The sequence below is a fragment of the Drechmeria coniospora genome, chromosome 01, assembly GCF_001625195.1.
Source record: "Drechmeria coniospora strain ARSEF 6962 chromosome 01, whole genome shotgun sequence".
In the NCBI taxonomy this organism is placed as follows: Eukaryota; Fungi; Ascomycota; class Sordariomycetes; order Hypocreales; family Ophiocordycipitaceae; genus Drechmeria; species Drechmeria coniospora.
Window position 1 is genome coordinate 3,522,101 of NC_054389.1, and position 15,546 is coordinate 3,537,646.

Genomic DNA, 15,546 nt, shown 5'->3' on the forward strand with positions numbered 1-15,546 from the left:
CTGGTATCTTGGAGCGCGTAAGTATGCGTACTTGGGGGGTGCATCTTGCACAAGGACATGTACCTGTACATGTGCGGTACGTATTCGCGCCTTCATGCGCCCATACCAAGCAGTAGCACGAGCCCATGTACTTCCATGTATGTGTACATGTGTAAGTCTGATGCGTAATAATAATATTTCGTTCCTGTTTTTAGCCCAGGGGGGGGGGGCAGCAGACGGGATCCTACTGGTTCGGGCAGCCGGCGCGATGGCGCCAACCTTGCCAGCGGCGCCCGTCTTCCCTGTGGCCCCGTACCTCAGCCACAAGGAAGTGGCCTTGGTGCGGGTGCGGGAGTCAATCGCCACCTGGGCCTTTCCGCCTGTGGCAGATTACCAGTGTCAAGCAGGACCGACATTAGGCTCTAACCTTACTCGTGGGAAATTACTAGACTCCCAAATGCAGCCATGTCCGGCATGTTTTCCAGCCTTGAACGCGATGCATTTTCTTGTAAGATTACGGAGTAGCCTCGGGTGTGGATAGAGACTCTCGAGTGCTCTACGCCTACTGAGGCTACTGTACATGTACGTTGTACACTTGCATTCTCCTGCTCCTACCTGCACATGTAGTTGTACACATATGTTCACCTTCATGCTGTATTACTTATTACGCTACGCTGCTGTTAGTACATGTGATTGCTCGAACATGTTCTCCGCACTGTCCATGGCTTAGAGTGACCGAAACCTGTAATTACTCCGTATGGAGTACACCTGCAACGTATAGGTACATTAGTACAATACTGGTACAGTACTTGTACATACAGTACAGTCAGAACAGTAACTGCGGAGAACTTGCAAGTGAGTACGGGGTACTATTATTTGTTGTTGCTGTAGTTCTTGTACATGTAGTGGTACGTCTACAGTACTTGCAAGTATTACTACAAGATAAACGCGACTGGCCAAGCCGAGCTGATCTAGGTAAACCCTGGGCATGTTGCCGACTCAGATGTATGGGCGTGCTGGTATGGTCAATGCGCGTCAGCGTGGTTGTTGCCTCACATGTGTACAGTAGATGTACATGCACAACGACAACTAATAGGTACACTACTCCGTACGGAGTACGGAATACTTACTGTGCTCCGTGTAAGTACTCCGTACTCCGTACTCCTTGTACTTACTCCCCGTGCTTGTGCTGGAAATACGCACATGTACCATATTCCGTGCTTGAATACCCACTGTACTTAAGTACCTAGTACGTAGGTAAGTGTACCTCGGTATTGTCCGGAGTACATTTGGAGTACTTGTACATGTGTGGAGTACCTATACCTACATGTATGTACTTACTGTACATGAAGTCTTAAGTTGGATTCACCCCGTTGGTTGTACCAATACTTGTACACGTACAACCATGCTTATGATAGGTAGGTAGGTGCTTATATTTCCTGGAAAATAGTACGGAAATGGTGTACTTGTTCAAGTGCCTTGATACATAGTTGTACATACATGTGCAGTACTTGTACAAGAACTGAACGCTTGTGCGGCGTATTACTTGTACGAATATTCAGTACAAGCGTGCAGCCAACAATCAGCCATAAATAGTGAATACGAGAAGAGGTGCAATATGACGTTCCATTACGCACCATGATGACGGCACCCCGTTCGTATCCAAGAATCAACCCGAGGCTGTGCCTCCGCCGAGTGGGTGCGAATCGAGGAGCGATTCAATCGGGGGTGTCCGTTACACATGACGTTTATGCCCGCTATTACAAAGCCAGCAAGTTCCATGACAGTGTGCACAGTACGTTTCTCAAGTGCATAACACTGTACGGTACTCCGTACATTCTGCGCCATCCGTGCTCCTGCACGGTAGCAGCTAGTCCGCTGGCGTATCCTGCAATCCTTTTTTTTTTCTTGCCATCCCGCCAATTCAGCAAGCACAGTAAGTACTCCGTACTCCGTACAATGCCAGTTTTTAATCATAATACTAGTTCAATTGCATCATAAATATGCACACACGGAGCACAATGCGTATATTTATTTACTGCTGCATTTCAAATAATGTACGGAGCACAAGTACACGCCAGTTTGTATATGCATGCACGAGCACCTATCAGACCGTCTTTCGGGATTGACTGGCAGACTTTGTGCGAGTGTTTGTGTCATTCTCGTTAGTAATCCGCCGTGACTCTGCCGGGTTGAATTTTCCCAGCGTGTTAGTGTACGATGGAACCACTCAGAGCAACGACTACAGGACGATTGGCGGCCCGATGCCAGGCGGCTGGCCCTTGCCATGTTATTTTTCTGAAACAGGACAAGCCTGCTTAATCCCCGTTTGGTCAAAGTTGTGTCGGCGGCATGAACCATGGAATTCCAGTGGAGATGGCAGCCCAAATTCAGAGAATTCAGATGAGAGAGCTTGCATCGACATGTAGCAGCCTCCCTGGGAAACAAAAGGGTAATTTCCATACACCAAGCGAATGAATCGCTTTGATAAAATGAACGAATATGGTTGCACGCATCCATCAGATTCGCACACGGTACAGGTATGCAAGTGTGTGCCTACTCACACGAGTTCTCGTGGAGGGACGTGCTACAGCCCATACAAAATGCATGCCATAGTTCCTTGGCGCGTACCTGGTACATTGACACAGTAAAAATAGATACAGTACCTAGCACGTACTCCATAGAGGTACCCATAAGCATCAACGGTACGCAGATCCTAGCGTAACTCCTTCGTAGTGCTGCTTGCAAGCAGCAGGTAATAATTTACTAGCAAAATACTACGGAGTAATAATATGACTAGTACTCCGTATTGCTGGTTACTTACAACTACAGTAATTACTCGGTATACCTACAACTACACCTACACCTAATAATTGCAGGTACACCTATGGAGCACTGTACTCTGTACTTGGTAGAGATAAGTACACTGAATGACGAGCATAATACAACGTGCTTGCATGCTGTATTACTCGTACGAGCACACATACTGTACATGTGCCTGCATGCACACTTATGTTACTCCGTACTTGTAGGTAATAAGTGTCCTAGTATACCTCTGCGGATGGATGCAAGTAAATGTGCTACAGCCCACGGTACGTAGCACAGCAGGTACGGTGTACTGTACTTACTTACTTGATCTGTACCTGTAGTTGTTACACTGAGCTACGTCCAAATTCTACCCTCCCCGTGTAAACGGAGGCATTATTATTACTTGTGCCCCGTGCTTGTGCACTTGTACCTATCCGTAACGCGAGAGAGAGGATGGATCTCCGAGCCTCAGCCGTCTCAAATCGATGTCTCGTCCTCAGGCCAGCCCTCTGATCAACGCCTGCACACAGTCCTTGCCAGGCTGGCCCAGTCAGCTCATGATGCGGATGGCACTGCATACACTGTAGCATGAAAGGTGCGAGATGCGGGGACGAGCACGAACCACCAAATGAGAGTTGCCGACGCCTGTATTGATACGCAGAGGCAGCATGCTGACTGGAACGCAGCGGATGGGTAGTCGTGTCGCTCATGCGAACAGGTGAGGCGAGTTGGGGAGAATGCCAACACGGATCCAACTGTATCGAACCGCGCCCCCCCCCCCCCCCCCCTCACACCCCCGCCCACCTCCAAAATCGACCAAGCCAATGTCAATGGGTCCGAAACTGAAAATCATTGGTGGGTGGTATGTGCGTTGCTCGTATTGCGCGAACCTGCCGCACCGCCCGCCGTAGCCCTCGTACCTGTACCTGGCGACTAGTGCAACGGCGCCAATGAAAACACCCATCCCCTTTCCCAGGAAGCCTCCCCCCCCCGGTTGCTTGCCAAAGTTGCTTGCCCAGCCAGGTCGACGGCTGCAATCCAAGCATCCTTCATCACCTCGCTTCATCTCATGCACGGTTTGGCAAAAGGGTATGAACGGGCTTGAGTGAAGATCGTCGCCCGTCATTCGTCCACTGCCAACCACCTTGCTGCTTTGACCGTGTCGTCCTCTTTCTCACCTCTGCAACACTCGCTCTACTCTCTCTCTCTCTCTCTACCTGTCCCCTGACTCTCTCTCTGTCTCTCCCCGAACACCCATCATCATCCGTCGGTCCAGCATCGTCCAAAACGGACCGAGCAATACACGCGCCCAGCAGCGTCTACGCTCAACTCAGTTCACCCGCCTGTCGCTCCATCACGTCCTGTAAGGTCCTGCCGCGGGATTCGTGCCCGTCATGGCCACGACCATCTCCTCGCAGGGAGCCGGCAACGGAGGTGCCCACTCGCAGCACTCGCTTCCTTCGTTACCGGCTCATCTCCAGTCCGACACCCACATCACGGGGCACCTGGCCAGTCGCTTCCATGTGTCCCAACCAACTGCTAACCTGTCCTCTCACGGCCTCGTTTGCCTCAACACCTACACATCCTCCACCAAGGGTTCCGATGGCGGCAAGGTGGGAAGCGCCCAGGCCGGCGCCGAGGACATGGCCAATCGTGCCTGGCAAAGGCTGGGCCATCGATCGGAGAGCCAAGCCATTGTCTTCCTGTGAGTGACCGCCGCGGCCCTCGAGCACGCCGCCGCAGCTTCTGACAATTCGCTGACTATTTGTTCAGCGGTGAATCCGGATCTGGCAAGTCGACGGTGCGCCACCACTTCCTGGCCGCCCTTCTGAACAAATCATCTACCCCCTTGGCGACAAAGCTCTCGTTGGCCGCCTATGTCTTTGATACCCTCACAACGACCAAGACGGCAACGACGCCGACGGCATCCAAGTCGGGCCTCTTCTACGAGCTGCAATACGACACCACAGGCAGCACCAACCCCGTCCTGATTGGTGGCAAGCTGCTCGATCACAGACTCGAGCGAAGCCGAATAACAGATGTCCCCTCCGGAGAACGAAATTTCCATGCCCTCTACTACCTGCTGGCGGGCACCAGCGAGGCCGAGAAGGCTCATCTGGGCCTGGACGCCTCGAAGAGGTGGAAGTACTTGGGCCATCCGACCCAGCTCAAGATAGGCATCAACGATGCCGAAGGCTTCCAGCTCTTCAAGAATGCACTCAGGAAGCTCGAGTTTCCCAGGGCCGACATTGCCGAGATCTGCCAAGTCTTGGCCAGCATCCTTCACATCGGCCAACTCGAGTTCGAGACCACCAGCAACACCAGCGCGACTGCCGATGACAGTGGTGGCTTTTCTCACGAAGGCGGCACCGTGACGACGACCGTCAAGAACAAAGATGTGCTCGCCATCATCGCCGCCTTCCTTGGCGTGAGCACCGGCGATCTCCAGACCACACTGGGCTACAAAACCAAGACGCTTCAGAAGGAGCGCGTCACGGTCATGCTCGATCCCAACGGCGCCCGAGCCCATGCCAACGAGCTGGCCCGCACCCTCTACTCTCTCCTCGTCGCCTGGATCATAGAGAACGCCAACCAGCGAATCTGCGCTCTCGAAGATGGCGTCGCCAACACGATTTCCCTCGTCGATTTCCCTGGCTTTGCGCAGCAATCCTCGACAAAATCCGCCCTGGATCAGCTGCTGAACAACGCGGCGACGGAAGCCATCTACAACATGACGCTCCGAAACTTCTTCGACCGCAAGGCCGACATGCTCGAATCCGAGGAGATTCGTGTCGCGCCCACCAGTTACTTCGACAACTCCGATGCCGTCAAGGGCCTTCTTAAACCCGGAAATGGTCTCCTTAGCATCCTCGACGATCAGACGCGCCGCAGCAGAACGGACATGCAGCTCTTGGACAGCCTTCGGAAGCGATTCGAGGGCAAGAACCCCGCCATCGAGGTCAGCTCTGCGACGGCCAAGCTGCCTGGCAGCAACTTCCTGACCGAAAACACGACGGCCTCCTTCACGGTCAAGCATTTCGCGGGCGAGGTCGATTACCCCGTCAAGGGCTTGATCGAGGAGAATGGTGAAATCATTTCCGTCGACCTGCTGAACATGTTCAACTCTACCAAGAGCGAATTCGTCGGCCGCCTCTTTGGCCAAGACGCACTTCAGACCATCGCCCACCCAACAGAGCGGGCTGCCGTCTTGCAGGCGACAGTCAGCTCCAAGCCCATGCGCGCCCCGAGCGTCATGTCTCGCAAGGGCGGCCGGGCAGCGGCCGCCCATCGACGTCAGCAGCAGGAGGCTGCGGAGCAGCTCGACCAAGCGAGCGATACAAAGAGCTCCAAGAATGGAGGCGGACGAGGCGTCGCCGCCGAGCAGGGCGCCTCTGGCGCCTCCGGCCAGTTCCTCGCCTCGCTCGATAACGTGCAGAAGGCCGTGACGGACCCTGGAACCAACACCTATTACGTCTTTTGCCTGAAGCCCAACGACCGCCGTATCGCCAATCAGTTTGACAGCAAATGCGTGCGCACGCAGGTGCAGACGTTTGGCATCGCCGAAATCAGTCAGAGGCTGCGATCTGCCGACTTCAGCCTGTTCCTGCCCTTCGGCGAGTTTCTCGGCATGGCGAATGCCGAGACCATCATCGTCGGCAGCGAGCGTGAGCGAGCCGAAATGTTCATTGACCAGAAGCGGTGGCCCGTCAACGAGGTCCAGATCGGAGCGACGGGCGTCTTCCTGAGCGAGCGATGCTGGATGGAGGTTGCCCAGCTCGGGGAGAAAGGGGAACAGCGCGCTGGCCTCTCGACCGACAGCGACGGCGGCGACGGCCAAACGCCGGGCTTCCCCCAGCATGCCTTTGGCGTCTCCAAGGAGGAGCTCCTCCTGTCCGGCGGTGGCACTCCGCTTATGTACAGCGAGAAGGGGGGGAAGGGCTACTTTGGCGGCTCGGATGACACTCGCTCCGAAGCCGGAGTGTCAGCCTTTGGCGGCGGCGACATGTTCAAGAACATGGATACGCGGGAGCAGATGGCCGAGCGAGGCAACGAAAAGTCGCTCGTCGAGGTCGAGGAGTTCAAGGACAGCCCTAGCCGCAAGCGATGGGTTTTCACCGTCTACTTACTTACCTGGCTCATCCCCGACTTTCTCATCCGTTGGTTTGGGCGCATGCCCCGCAAGGACGTTCGGATGGCGTGGAGGGAGAAGTTGGCCATCAACATTCTCATCTGGATACTCTGCCTCGTTGCAGCCTTCTTCATCATCGGTTTCCCTATGCTCATCTGTCCCAAGCAGAATGTCTTTAGCACCGAAGAGCTCAGCTCGAAAGACGGCAAGGGCGGCAGCCCGGCCTATGCCTCTCTGCGCGGCTATGTCATCGACCTGGGACAATATGCGTCTCATCACTACCCACCGTTTCTGGAAGCGAAGAATCTTCTGAACTACGCGGGGAAGGACATCAGCACCCTGTTCCCCGTGCAGGTTTCTGCCTTGTGCCAGGGGGTCAGTGGCTCTATCGACCCGGCCGTGACGTTGGAATACAGGAACACGAGTGAAACCTCCAACCTGCCGCTCACCGTCCGCATCCAAGACATCAACGCCCAGTATCACGACTTCCGTCACTTCACCAATGACAGCAGGCCCGACTGGTACATCGAGCAGCTGATGATGCTCCGAGGTACCTGGGGTGCAGGAAAGATTGGGTACACGCCCGAGTATGTCGCCAAGCTCGGCTCGAAGCAGCAGCGGATTGCCATCATCGGGGGCAAGGTCTACGATATGACGACCTACTTTTCCGGCGGCCGGAAAATGATAGCCAAGCCGGGCGAGAAGCCGCCGACTGACACCACTTTGACCGACTTCATGCACCCAGATGTCGTTTCCTTGTTCCTGTACGGCTCAGGCACCGACATCACAAAGTCTTGGGAAGCGCTAAACCCGACCATCAAGCCCGGGATGCGGACGTGCCTCGACAACTTGTTCTACATTGGGGATGTAGACACAAGGAATTCGACTCGCTGCCAGTTCGCGGAATACCTAGTGCTCGGCGTCTCGATCCTTCTCGCATCCGTCATCGCCTTTAAGTTCTTCGCCGCTTTGCAGTTTGGAGGTAAGAACCTTCCAGAGAACCTCGACAAGTTTGTCCTGTGCCAGATCCCTGCGTACACGGAGGATGAGGACTCGCTGCGCCGCGCCATCGACTCGGCCGCCCGCATGCGTTACGACGACAAGCGCAAGCTTCTGGTCATTGTATGCGACGGCATGATCATCGGGCAGGGCAATGACAGGTCGACGCCCCGCATTGTTCTCGATATTCTGGGCGTCTCCGAGACTGTCGACCCTGAGGCGCTGAGCTTCGAGTCCCTGGGTGAAGGCCAGAAGCAGCACAACATGGGCAAGGTCTACTCCGGCCTTTACGAGGTACAGGGGCACATTGTCCCCTTCATGGTTATCGTCAAGGTGGGCAAGCCAACCGAGGTCGTTCGGCCCGGCAACCGCGGTAAGCGAGACTCGCAGATGATCATCATGCGCTTCCTCAACCGCGTGCACTACAATCTCGCCATGAGTCCTCTCGAGCTGGAGATGTACCACCAGATCCGCAACATCATCGGCGTCAACCCGACCTTCTACGAGTTCATGTTCCAGATCGACGCCGACACTGTCGTCGCCCCTGACTCGGCCACGCGCATGGTCTCGGCCTTCCTTGACGACACTCGCCTGATCGCATGTTGCGGCGAGACGGCTCTGACGAACGCCAAGTCATCCTTCATCACCATGATCCAGGTCTACGAGTACTACATCTCCCACAACCTGTCCAAGGCGTTCGAGAGCTTGTTCGGTTCCGTCACCTGCTTGCCCGGCTGCTTCTCCATGTATCGGATCCGTGCCGCCGAGACTGGCAAGCCGCTGTTTGTCAGCCGCGAGGTGGTCGAGTCGTACGCGACAATTCGTGTCGATACGCTGCACATGAAAAATCTGCTACACCTAGGCGAAGATCGCTACCTGACAACGCTGCTGCTGAAGTACCACTCCAAGTACAAGACCAAGTATCTCTTCTCGGCCCATGCTTGGACGATTGCCCCCGACTCCTGGGCCGTCTTTCTCTCACAGCGACGTCGCTGGATCAACTCGACGGTGCATAATCTGATGGAGCTCATCCCCATGAACCAGCTCTGCGGTTTCTGCTGCTTCAGCATGCGCTTCATCGTCTTCATTGACCTGCTCAGCACCGTCGTCCAACCCGTCACGATCGGGTACATTGTCTACCTCATTGTTCTCGTCTCGACAAAGGCCACAGTTGTGCCGATAACGGCCTTCGTTCTGCTCGGTGCCATCTACGGTCTTCAGGCCATCATTTTCATCCTTCGCCGCAAGTGGGAGATGGTCGGCTGGATGATATTGTACGTCCTGGCCATTCCTGTCTTCAGCTTTGGCCTGCCGTTGTATGCCTTCTGGCACATGGACGACTTCAACTGGGGTAACACGCGAGTCGTTGCCGGCGAAAACGGCAAGAAGGTTGTCATCACGGATGAGGGCAAATTCGATCCAAGCTCGATCCCTCGCAAGAAGTGGGAGGAGTATCAGGCAGAGCTCTGGGAGACGCAGACGTCACGCGACGATGCGCGCTCCGAAGTTTCGGGCTTCAGCTACGGCACCAAGGCGCACGCGCTCGTGTCCGAGTACGCCTTTCCGAGTAGGCCAAACTCCACGGCAGGTTTCGCGGCTCAACCTTCGATGGCTCATCTGCCGTACGACTCACGCAACGCATCGCGCATGTCCCTGGCCGCCTCCGACATGGGCGCCAACCGCATGAGCCACTTTGGTGGCTCGCAGTTCTTCAGCCCTGAAGACATGGTAGGGCTACCTAGCGACGATGCCCTGCTAGCCGAGATTCGCGACATCCTCAAGACGGCAGACTTGATGTCGGTGACGAAGAAGGGCGTCAAGCAAGAGCTGGAGCGTCGTTTCGACGTCCCCTTGGATGCAAAGCGTGCATACATCAACAGTGGTAAGTGTGGCATCTACCTGGTCGGATGGTGCAGATGAACTAATCAATTCCACCCGCAGCCACCGAAGCTCTCCTCTCTGGCCAACTCTAATGCCATCAACCCTGCAACCTTCCTCCTGACTTGTAATGTCGATGCACGGACAGACGGAATCAATGTTCGTTCACCATTAGGACGTGGGAAAGGACAAGGACGGGGTTCCAGGCGGCGCGGAGTAACCAAACCTATCTATCGTCCTTGCGACTACCAGGACATGTCCTACCCATGCTGCATAATCATGGGACCAGGCAGGCAAGGCACTATCATTGGAGCGGGTGGAATATAAGCCGATGGATTTTTCGAGGGCTTCGAAGGGAAGCGTTTATGTTTGATTTTGGCGTTTTCTTCACCCTGAACGGGGTCATTTTTTTACATGCAGAACAATTCGCAGGTATAATGATATAATTGGATATTTCTTCAATTCCACATCTCCTTGACGTTGACTTCAGGGGTATGATCAGTGCTCATGCACGTCCTCGAATCGATGGTGGATGCATCGAGATTGAGTGAAATCTACCAGGCCGATTGTGTATTGCAATTATTCTAATTGCTTCACTTCTGAAACCTGCCCCCCCTGAATGAGGGTTTTGATACCTCCGTTGCTCCATTTTATAACCGTTTCCTGGTCGCACGTCTCCCAAAGGCGCATCGTCAGACCCTGGTATACAGCGGCCTCCTCCATCCGACCAAAGGCTGCCTGTTGTGCATCCAGCCAGCTGAACATGCCGAATCTCGTGGCAAGGGTCGTGCTCCCCTCATCTAGGCACGAGGTGCGGTATATTATTTTTTGTATCCTCGTTCGAAGGTTGACTCGAAGGAACGGGTTACTGGCCAGTCCGAGGATCTTTTCGAACCATTTCTTTTTATGAAAGACGCCGAGATCGAAGGCTGTTTGAAGACTGTCGAGAAGATATGCGAGAAGCCAGGTCAATTCGGCATAGTACTTGTCGTCCTCGGAAGGTTCCCCGTGAAGAATGTCGTGTGCCAGTGGCAGCTTCTCCAGTGACCAGACCGGGCTGCGAGTCAAGAAGGAGTTGATCTTTGGATACAAGGGATGCAATGGCTCTCGCAACACCTGGATGGCATGGATTGCAAATGCCGTGAAAGCCGATGGGACGGGGCCATGCTCCACCGGGACCTTGCACGATTCGGTCAGCTCCGACAGGAGGAGCCATATTTGGGCATGTCCCTCTTGCGAGGACTCCTTGATCTGAGCCGCCAATTTCAAGATGTTGGTGAGGGATTCTTTGCGGATGCTGGTGTGAGGCGAAGACAGGAGGCGTATGAGACTCGTCGCCCACCCATCCTCCACCAGATCATCCACACTTATGGACGCCCACTTGGTCAGTGCTGAGGCATCGGCGCTTTCGGGAAAGGGGGTGTGAAGCATGCCGTGAAGGTCGGATTCACTGAGCGCCGGAGTCGAACCGGCTGCTGCGTTTGCGACGGCTCCACCATCGACATCCAGGCTCGGGTCGTCATCAGCTCTCAAAGCATCAAGGTCGCGGGCATCACCGAGCCGTGCCATCTTCGCGCTTTTGGATGACAACTGAGTGCGCAATGTTTGATGCAGGTGTTGCAGAAGTGGGCTCTCGCCTTCCCAGATGTGACAGGCGTTAAAATAGAGCGAGATGAATCGTGCGAGGGGACGGACTGCCACCGTTTCTGTCGTGCCCGTCGCGTAGCCGATCTGCTCGGCAAAGGCAAAGCTCAACAGAGACGGCGGGCAGGCCTCGGGTGGCATGTCGACCTGGCCTGCATGGGAGTGGGATATCAGCTGATCGAGATACTTGATGGGTGAATTGGCGCACCGGCTGATGCAGTTGTCGACAAAGTTCCAGATGGTGTCAGCCTCCTTCGCGTCGGCATCGTTGACGGCACATCGCAACGCTCGGAGGAGTGGCCTCAGAGCTACGGAAGGACAGACAAGCTGGTTCTCGACGGCGACGTCGGATAGGATGCTTCTCAGTTGACGATGAGGAGCATCGCGTCCGTCACCAGACAGGAGGCGGAGAAGAGCAGTGAAGGCGGATAACGAGGTGTACTCCCCAAGGCCGTCCATCTTGACGAACCACCTCATGCCTGGAGAGTAGCTGGCGATATGGACAAGACTTTCCAACTCCATTGCGGCCAAGGACTTGATGCCCGGCTCGTGGCTGTCGCGGTACAGCCCCTTGAGGGTGTCGACGAGCAGGGCGGAGACGTCAAAGTTGGCGGCGAGGGCGACGCGAGGAATCACCTCGTAGTAAAGCCGCAGCAGGCGACTCGCCAGAGCCTTGTGCAAGGCATTCTCGGGCGGGATGCTCCTGTAGCAGCGAACGATTTCCTTCATATCGGGTGCTCGTTGGCAGAACGAGTCCAGCAGTTTCCGAGCAGCCTCGGACCATGGCGAGTTTCGATGTCTCGACGAGCTTGAATGGAGCATCTTGACGGCTACGTCGAGCTTCTCCAGCGCGGCCACGAGAATTCTGGTGGCGAAGAAGGAGGTGAGATTGGATTTGGGCGACAGGCATCGGACGAGCACCTTTTCGTTGATGGCGGGCGGCAGGATGGTGTCCAGGACGATCGAGGTTGGAGGGGGGCCAGCGGCGCAGCGGGTGGCATCTCCGAACGAAGGGGGTAGCGGTATGGTCATGGTGCTGAAGAGAAAGGACGCGTAGCCGATCCAAGTCATGGAAAGCCTCGGCTCAAAGGTGAAGGAGCGGTTGTTGTAGAAGTAGTCGGCTATGAGCTCGGGCGCAGCCGTGAAGATGGCGACGAGAAGCTCGCTGTGCTTCAGGCTGGACCATGGCCTAAGTTTGGCAGCGAACTCGGACAAGACAAAGTTGAACACGCGGGTTCGACGCTGCGACGCATCCGCATCATGGTCGCCCTGGGCTTTGCTGCCATTCAGGTGCCCATCGTCGCCATCATCCTTCGGGTAAAGACCTTTGTACGGATACAGCACGCCGGCGGCGGGTGTTGTGCAGAGAAACAGGAGGAACTGGTGGACCTTGTCGACGACGGTCTCTCTCTGGTCCGCACCGTGAGCCGGGCAGGTGTAGCCATAGAGGGCCAAGAACCGGAGGAGGGTTTTGGTGTTGAAGTTCCTGAACTTGAGCTCTCGGGGGATCTTCATGTCCATCAGGAGGTGAGATTTGAGGCCATCGATGATCTCCAAGACGAGAGAAGGCGGGTCGGACTTGATCATATAGGTCAGATGGGACAGGTGCTCGCGTTGAGCCAGCAGCTCCTTCCGTCCTTGCGAGTGTAGGTATTTGAGGCAGGTCAGGAAGAAGCGGACGGCGTTCGTTCGGACGGATGCCTTCCGACCATCATCGGGGCTTGCGTCCGGGGCGTGACCGAGCTCAAGATTCCTGCCGAGGGAGGCGAAGGTGTGGGCCCTTTCGCGAAAGAACTTCCTTGCGCAGACGCCACCGTCGAGGCTGACGGCCTCTCGTAGGAGACGCAGGGTGGGGGAGATGACGAAGGCCTTGCTCTTTTCGGAGGTGAGGTTCTTGACCAGCGACTTGAGTTGTCGTTCCTGCAGAAGGGTGTGACAAAGGCCAAGGCCATGGGAGACAAGATGGAGAGACTCGGAGACGACGCGCAACAGCAGAGCTAGGACGACGGCGACGGAGGACATGACGCCATGGTCGCCGACTTGAGCGGCAAACGACCACATGTCCATGATGTCGCCGAGAAAGACAGCGTCGTCGCCAGCGTCTCGGGGTTTGACAGCGTCCAGGTATTGCTGCAAGATGACGAGGTTGGCTTTCCGGACGTCACGGCTGGCGTCGGCGTCGGCATCGGCTTCAGCGATGATATCGTCAAGGAGCTTCTTGAACGATTGAAGGCCTGCGAGGTCTCGCGAAGTTAGCATACCATCGTACAGTGTCGTCGTACTGCGAGCGATAGACGGGCGGGATGGGGGGAGGTCGGCGATCATGGAATGGATGGGGGTGACTTGCCATGGCGTGCTCGTCGCAGGTCCTGATCAAAGGACAGCAATTGGCGTAGGTGGTCGGCCGAGGTGACTGCTTCACCAGTGGGAGCGTCGACGGTAAGGTCGTGGGTGAGTTTCTGCCGTTTGCGAAAGGCAGCCGCGCCGTCGGCGCCCATCGAGGCTCTTTTACCCATAGTGGGAAGCTAAGGATGGTCGAGGAGATGCTGGACCAGACGGGGCAGCCAAGCTGGGCTGCTACGACGGGTTGCTCCGAATGGATGAGCAAATGGCCATCCCGTTACGAACGAAGCCGTTGTCGACGATCGAACTTTTGGAGCATCTTTGGAATACTGCCGCCGTTCACCGCCTTTTGACCACCCTCATATGGCCCCGCCGCTCGCCATACCACGGCCCCACCATTTCCTCGGTGAGCGACCGTTTCCTCGTTGAGCGACTACAGTATTTCCTCGGTGAGCGTTTTGTGACGCGGTGACGCAGGCAATGGAGGCGCACGGGCATATACTGTAAGCAAGGCAAGTGGCTGCTATGAGGATATGCACATGCACATATGTATACAAAAGGACTACAGTAGGTATAGATTTATTATCCGAATGCGCATGCAGTATTATTATTTGCATTCCATTGCATTCCATATACGCTATGGTGCGGAAATTTGCCCACCATGCACTTGTTCGATGTCGGTGTAGCAATAGTAGTTCAAGTTCATTGGTGTACCTTTCTTGGTTCTGGGTGGTGGGAGAGGTGTTCTACAAGTAATACTTACTTATTGTACAGAGTGTTCGGAGTAGTCCGTATACTTACCATGTGCATGTGCTCCGTACTCCATATCAGTACTTAATAATTCCATGCGTACGGAGCACTGTAAGTAATACGGCAATACCACAACCAAGTCACCCATGGACCTTTATGGCTTGCTTGGACTCGACTTGCTCCCCGACTCCGCCAGCTCCATGGCATGTGGGAATGCATATCCGTACAAGACTGGGTGCGCCATACTCACGCATGCGCTGTATTGTTCCTCGCACGGAGGCTAGAATACCTATCAGGATACGGAGTACAAGTATTATAAGTACACTGCCACCCTTTCCAACGAACAAGCGACGCAAGGGGCAAGCCGGTGACCTCACGACGTTACAATCGACCCACTACCCACCACCCACATCCATGCCCATCTACCCGACCCGCGTGCACGTGCGACATAAGTACAGTACCTCCTCCATTGTTGTGCTCGCAACCATTCTGGACCATGTCCATGTCCGCCTCTGCTGACTTCTCCCCTTTCTCCCTTCTGATGAGGAGCCAAGGGCTGCTTGACTGCCGTCGGGCTCTTGGGACAACCACCATCTTGCACGCCAGCAACATGGCGGCACGAAAGGAAATAACCCGAGGGTGTCGAGTGTCGCTGCCGCTGCCGACAGGTTCCAACCGCAGCAGGTCACCTTGACCATGTCATGCGGTCCCCTCATACGACTCACGCACAAGATGGACCCCCTCCATGCCGGCGGCCCGGCGAGTGCGAGCACGAGCTCGAGCATGGCTCATCGAGGCGATAAGCGGACCACCATCAAAGCGGAGGATGGGTGCATGGGCCAGGCATGGGCCGGGGAGGGGCCGAATAATGTCAAGTCTCCCTGCTCTTGGGTCCCAGCGGCGAAGTTGGTAAGGAAGAAAGGACGTTAGCTTCCTGGAAAGCAGCAGGTACCACCATCGACAGCGGTGCAGCCCTCATCTCGTCGCCTCACCCCCCTTTGCTTTCTAGGCGGTGC

General features: G+C 55.5%; 3 protein-coding genes across 3 annotated transcripts; 2 read left to right on the forward strand and 1 right to left on the reverse strand.

The window, feature by feature from the left end:
- Window positions 1-4,181: 4,181 nt before the first annotated feature.
- DCS_00828 (class V chitin synthase) lies at window positions 4,182-9,888 on the forward strand (the record flags this gene model as incomplete). Its single annotated transcript, XM_040798163.1, has 3 exons — window positions 4,182-4,492; window positions 4,561-9,797; window positions 9,857-9,888. 3 exons carry the CDS (start codon window positions 4,182-4,184, stop codon window positions 9,886-9,888), a joined length of 5,580 nt encoding a protein of 1,859 aa, XP_040659046.1.
- A 484-nt stretch (window positions 9,889-10,372) lies between these two features.
- On the reverse strand, window positions 10,373-13,762 carry DCS_00829 (uncharacterized protein; the record flags this gene model as incomplete). Its single annotated transcript, XM_040798164.1, has 1 exon — window positions 10,373-13,762. The coding sequence occupies one exon, from the start codon at window positions 13,760-13,762 to the stop codon at window positions 10,373-10,375; it is 3,390 nt and encodes a 1,129-aa protein (XP_040659047.1).
- A 1,464-nt stretch (window positions 13,763-15,226) lies between these two features.
- Window positions 15,227-15,460, forward strand: DCS_00830 (uncharacterized protein; the record flags this gene model as incomplete). Its single annotated transcript, XM_040798165.1, has 1 exon — window positions 15,227-15,460. One exon carries the CDS (start codon window positions 15,227-15,229, stop codon window positions 15,458-15,460), a length of 234 nt encoding a protein of 77 aa, XP_040659048.1.
- Between the last annotated feature and the right edge of the window lie 86 nt (window positions 15,461-15,546).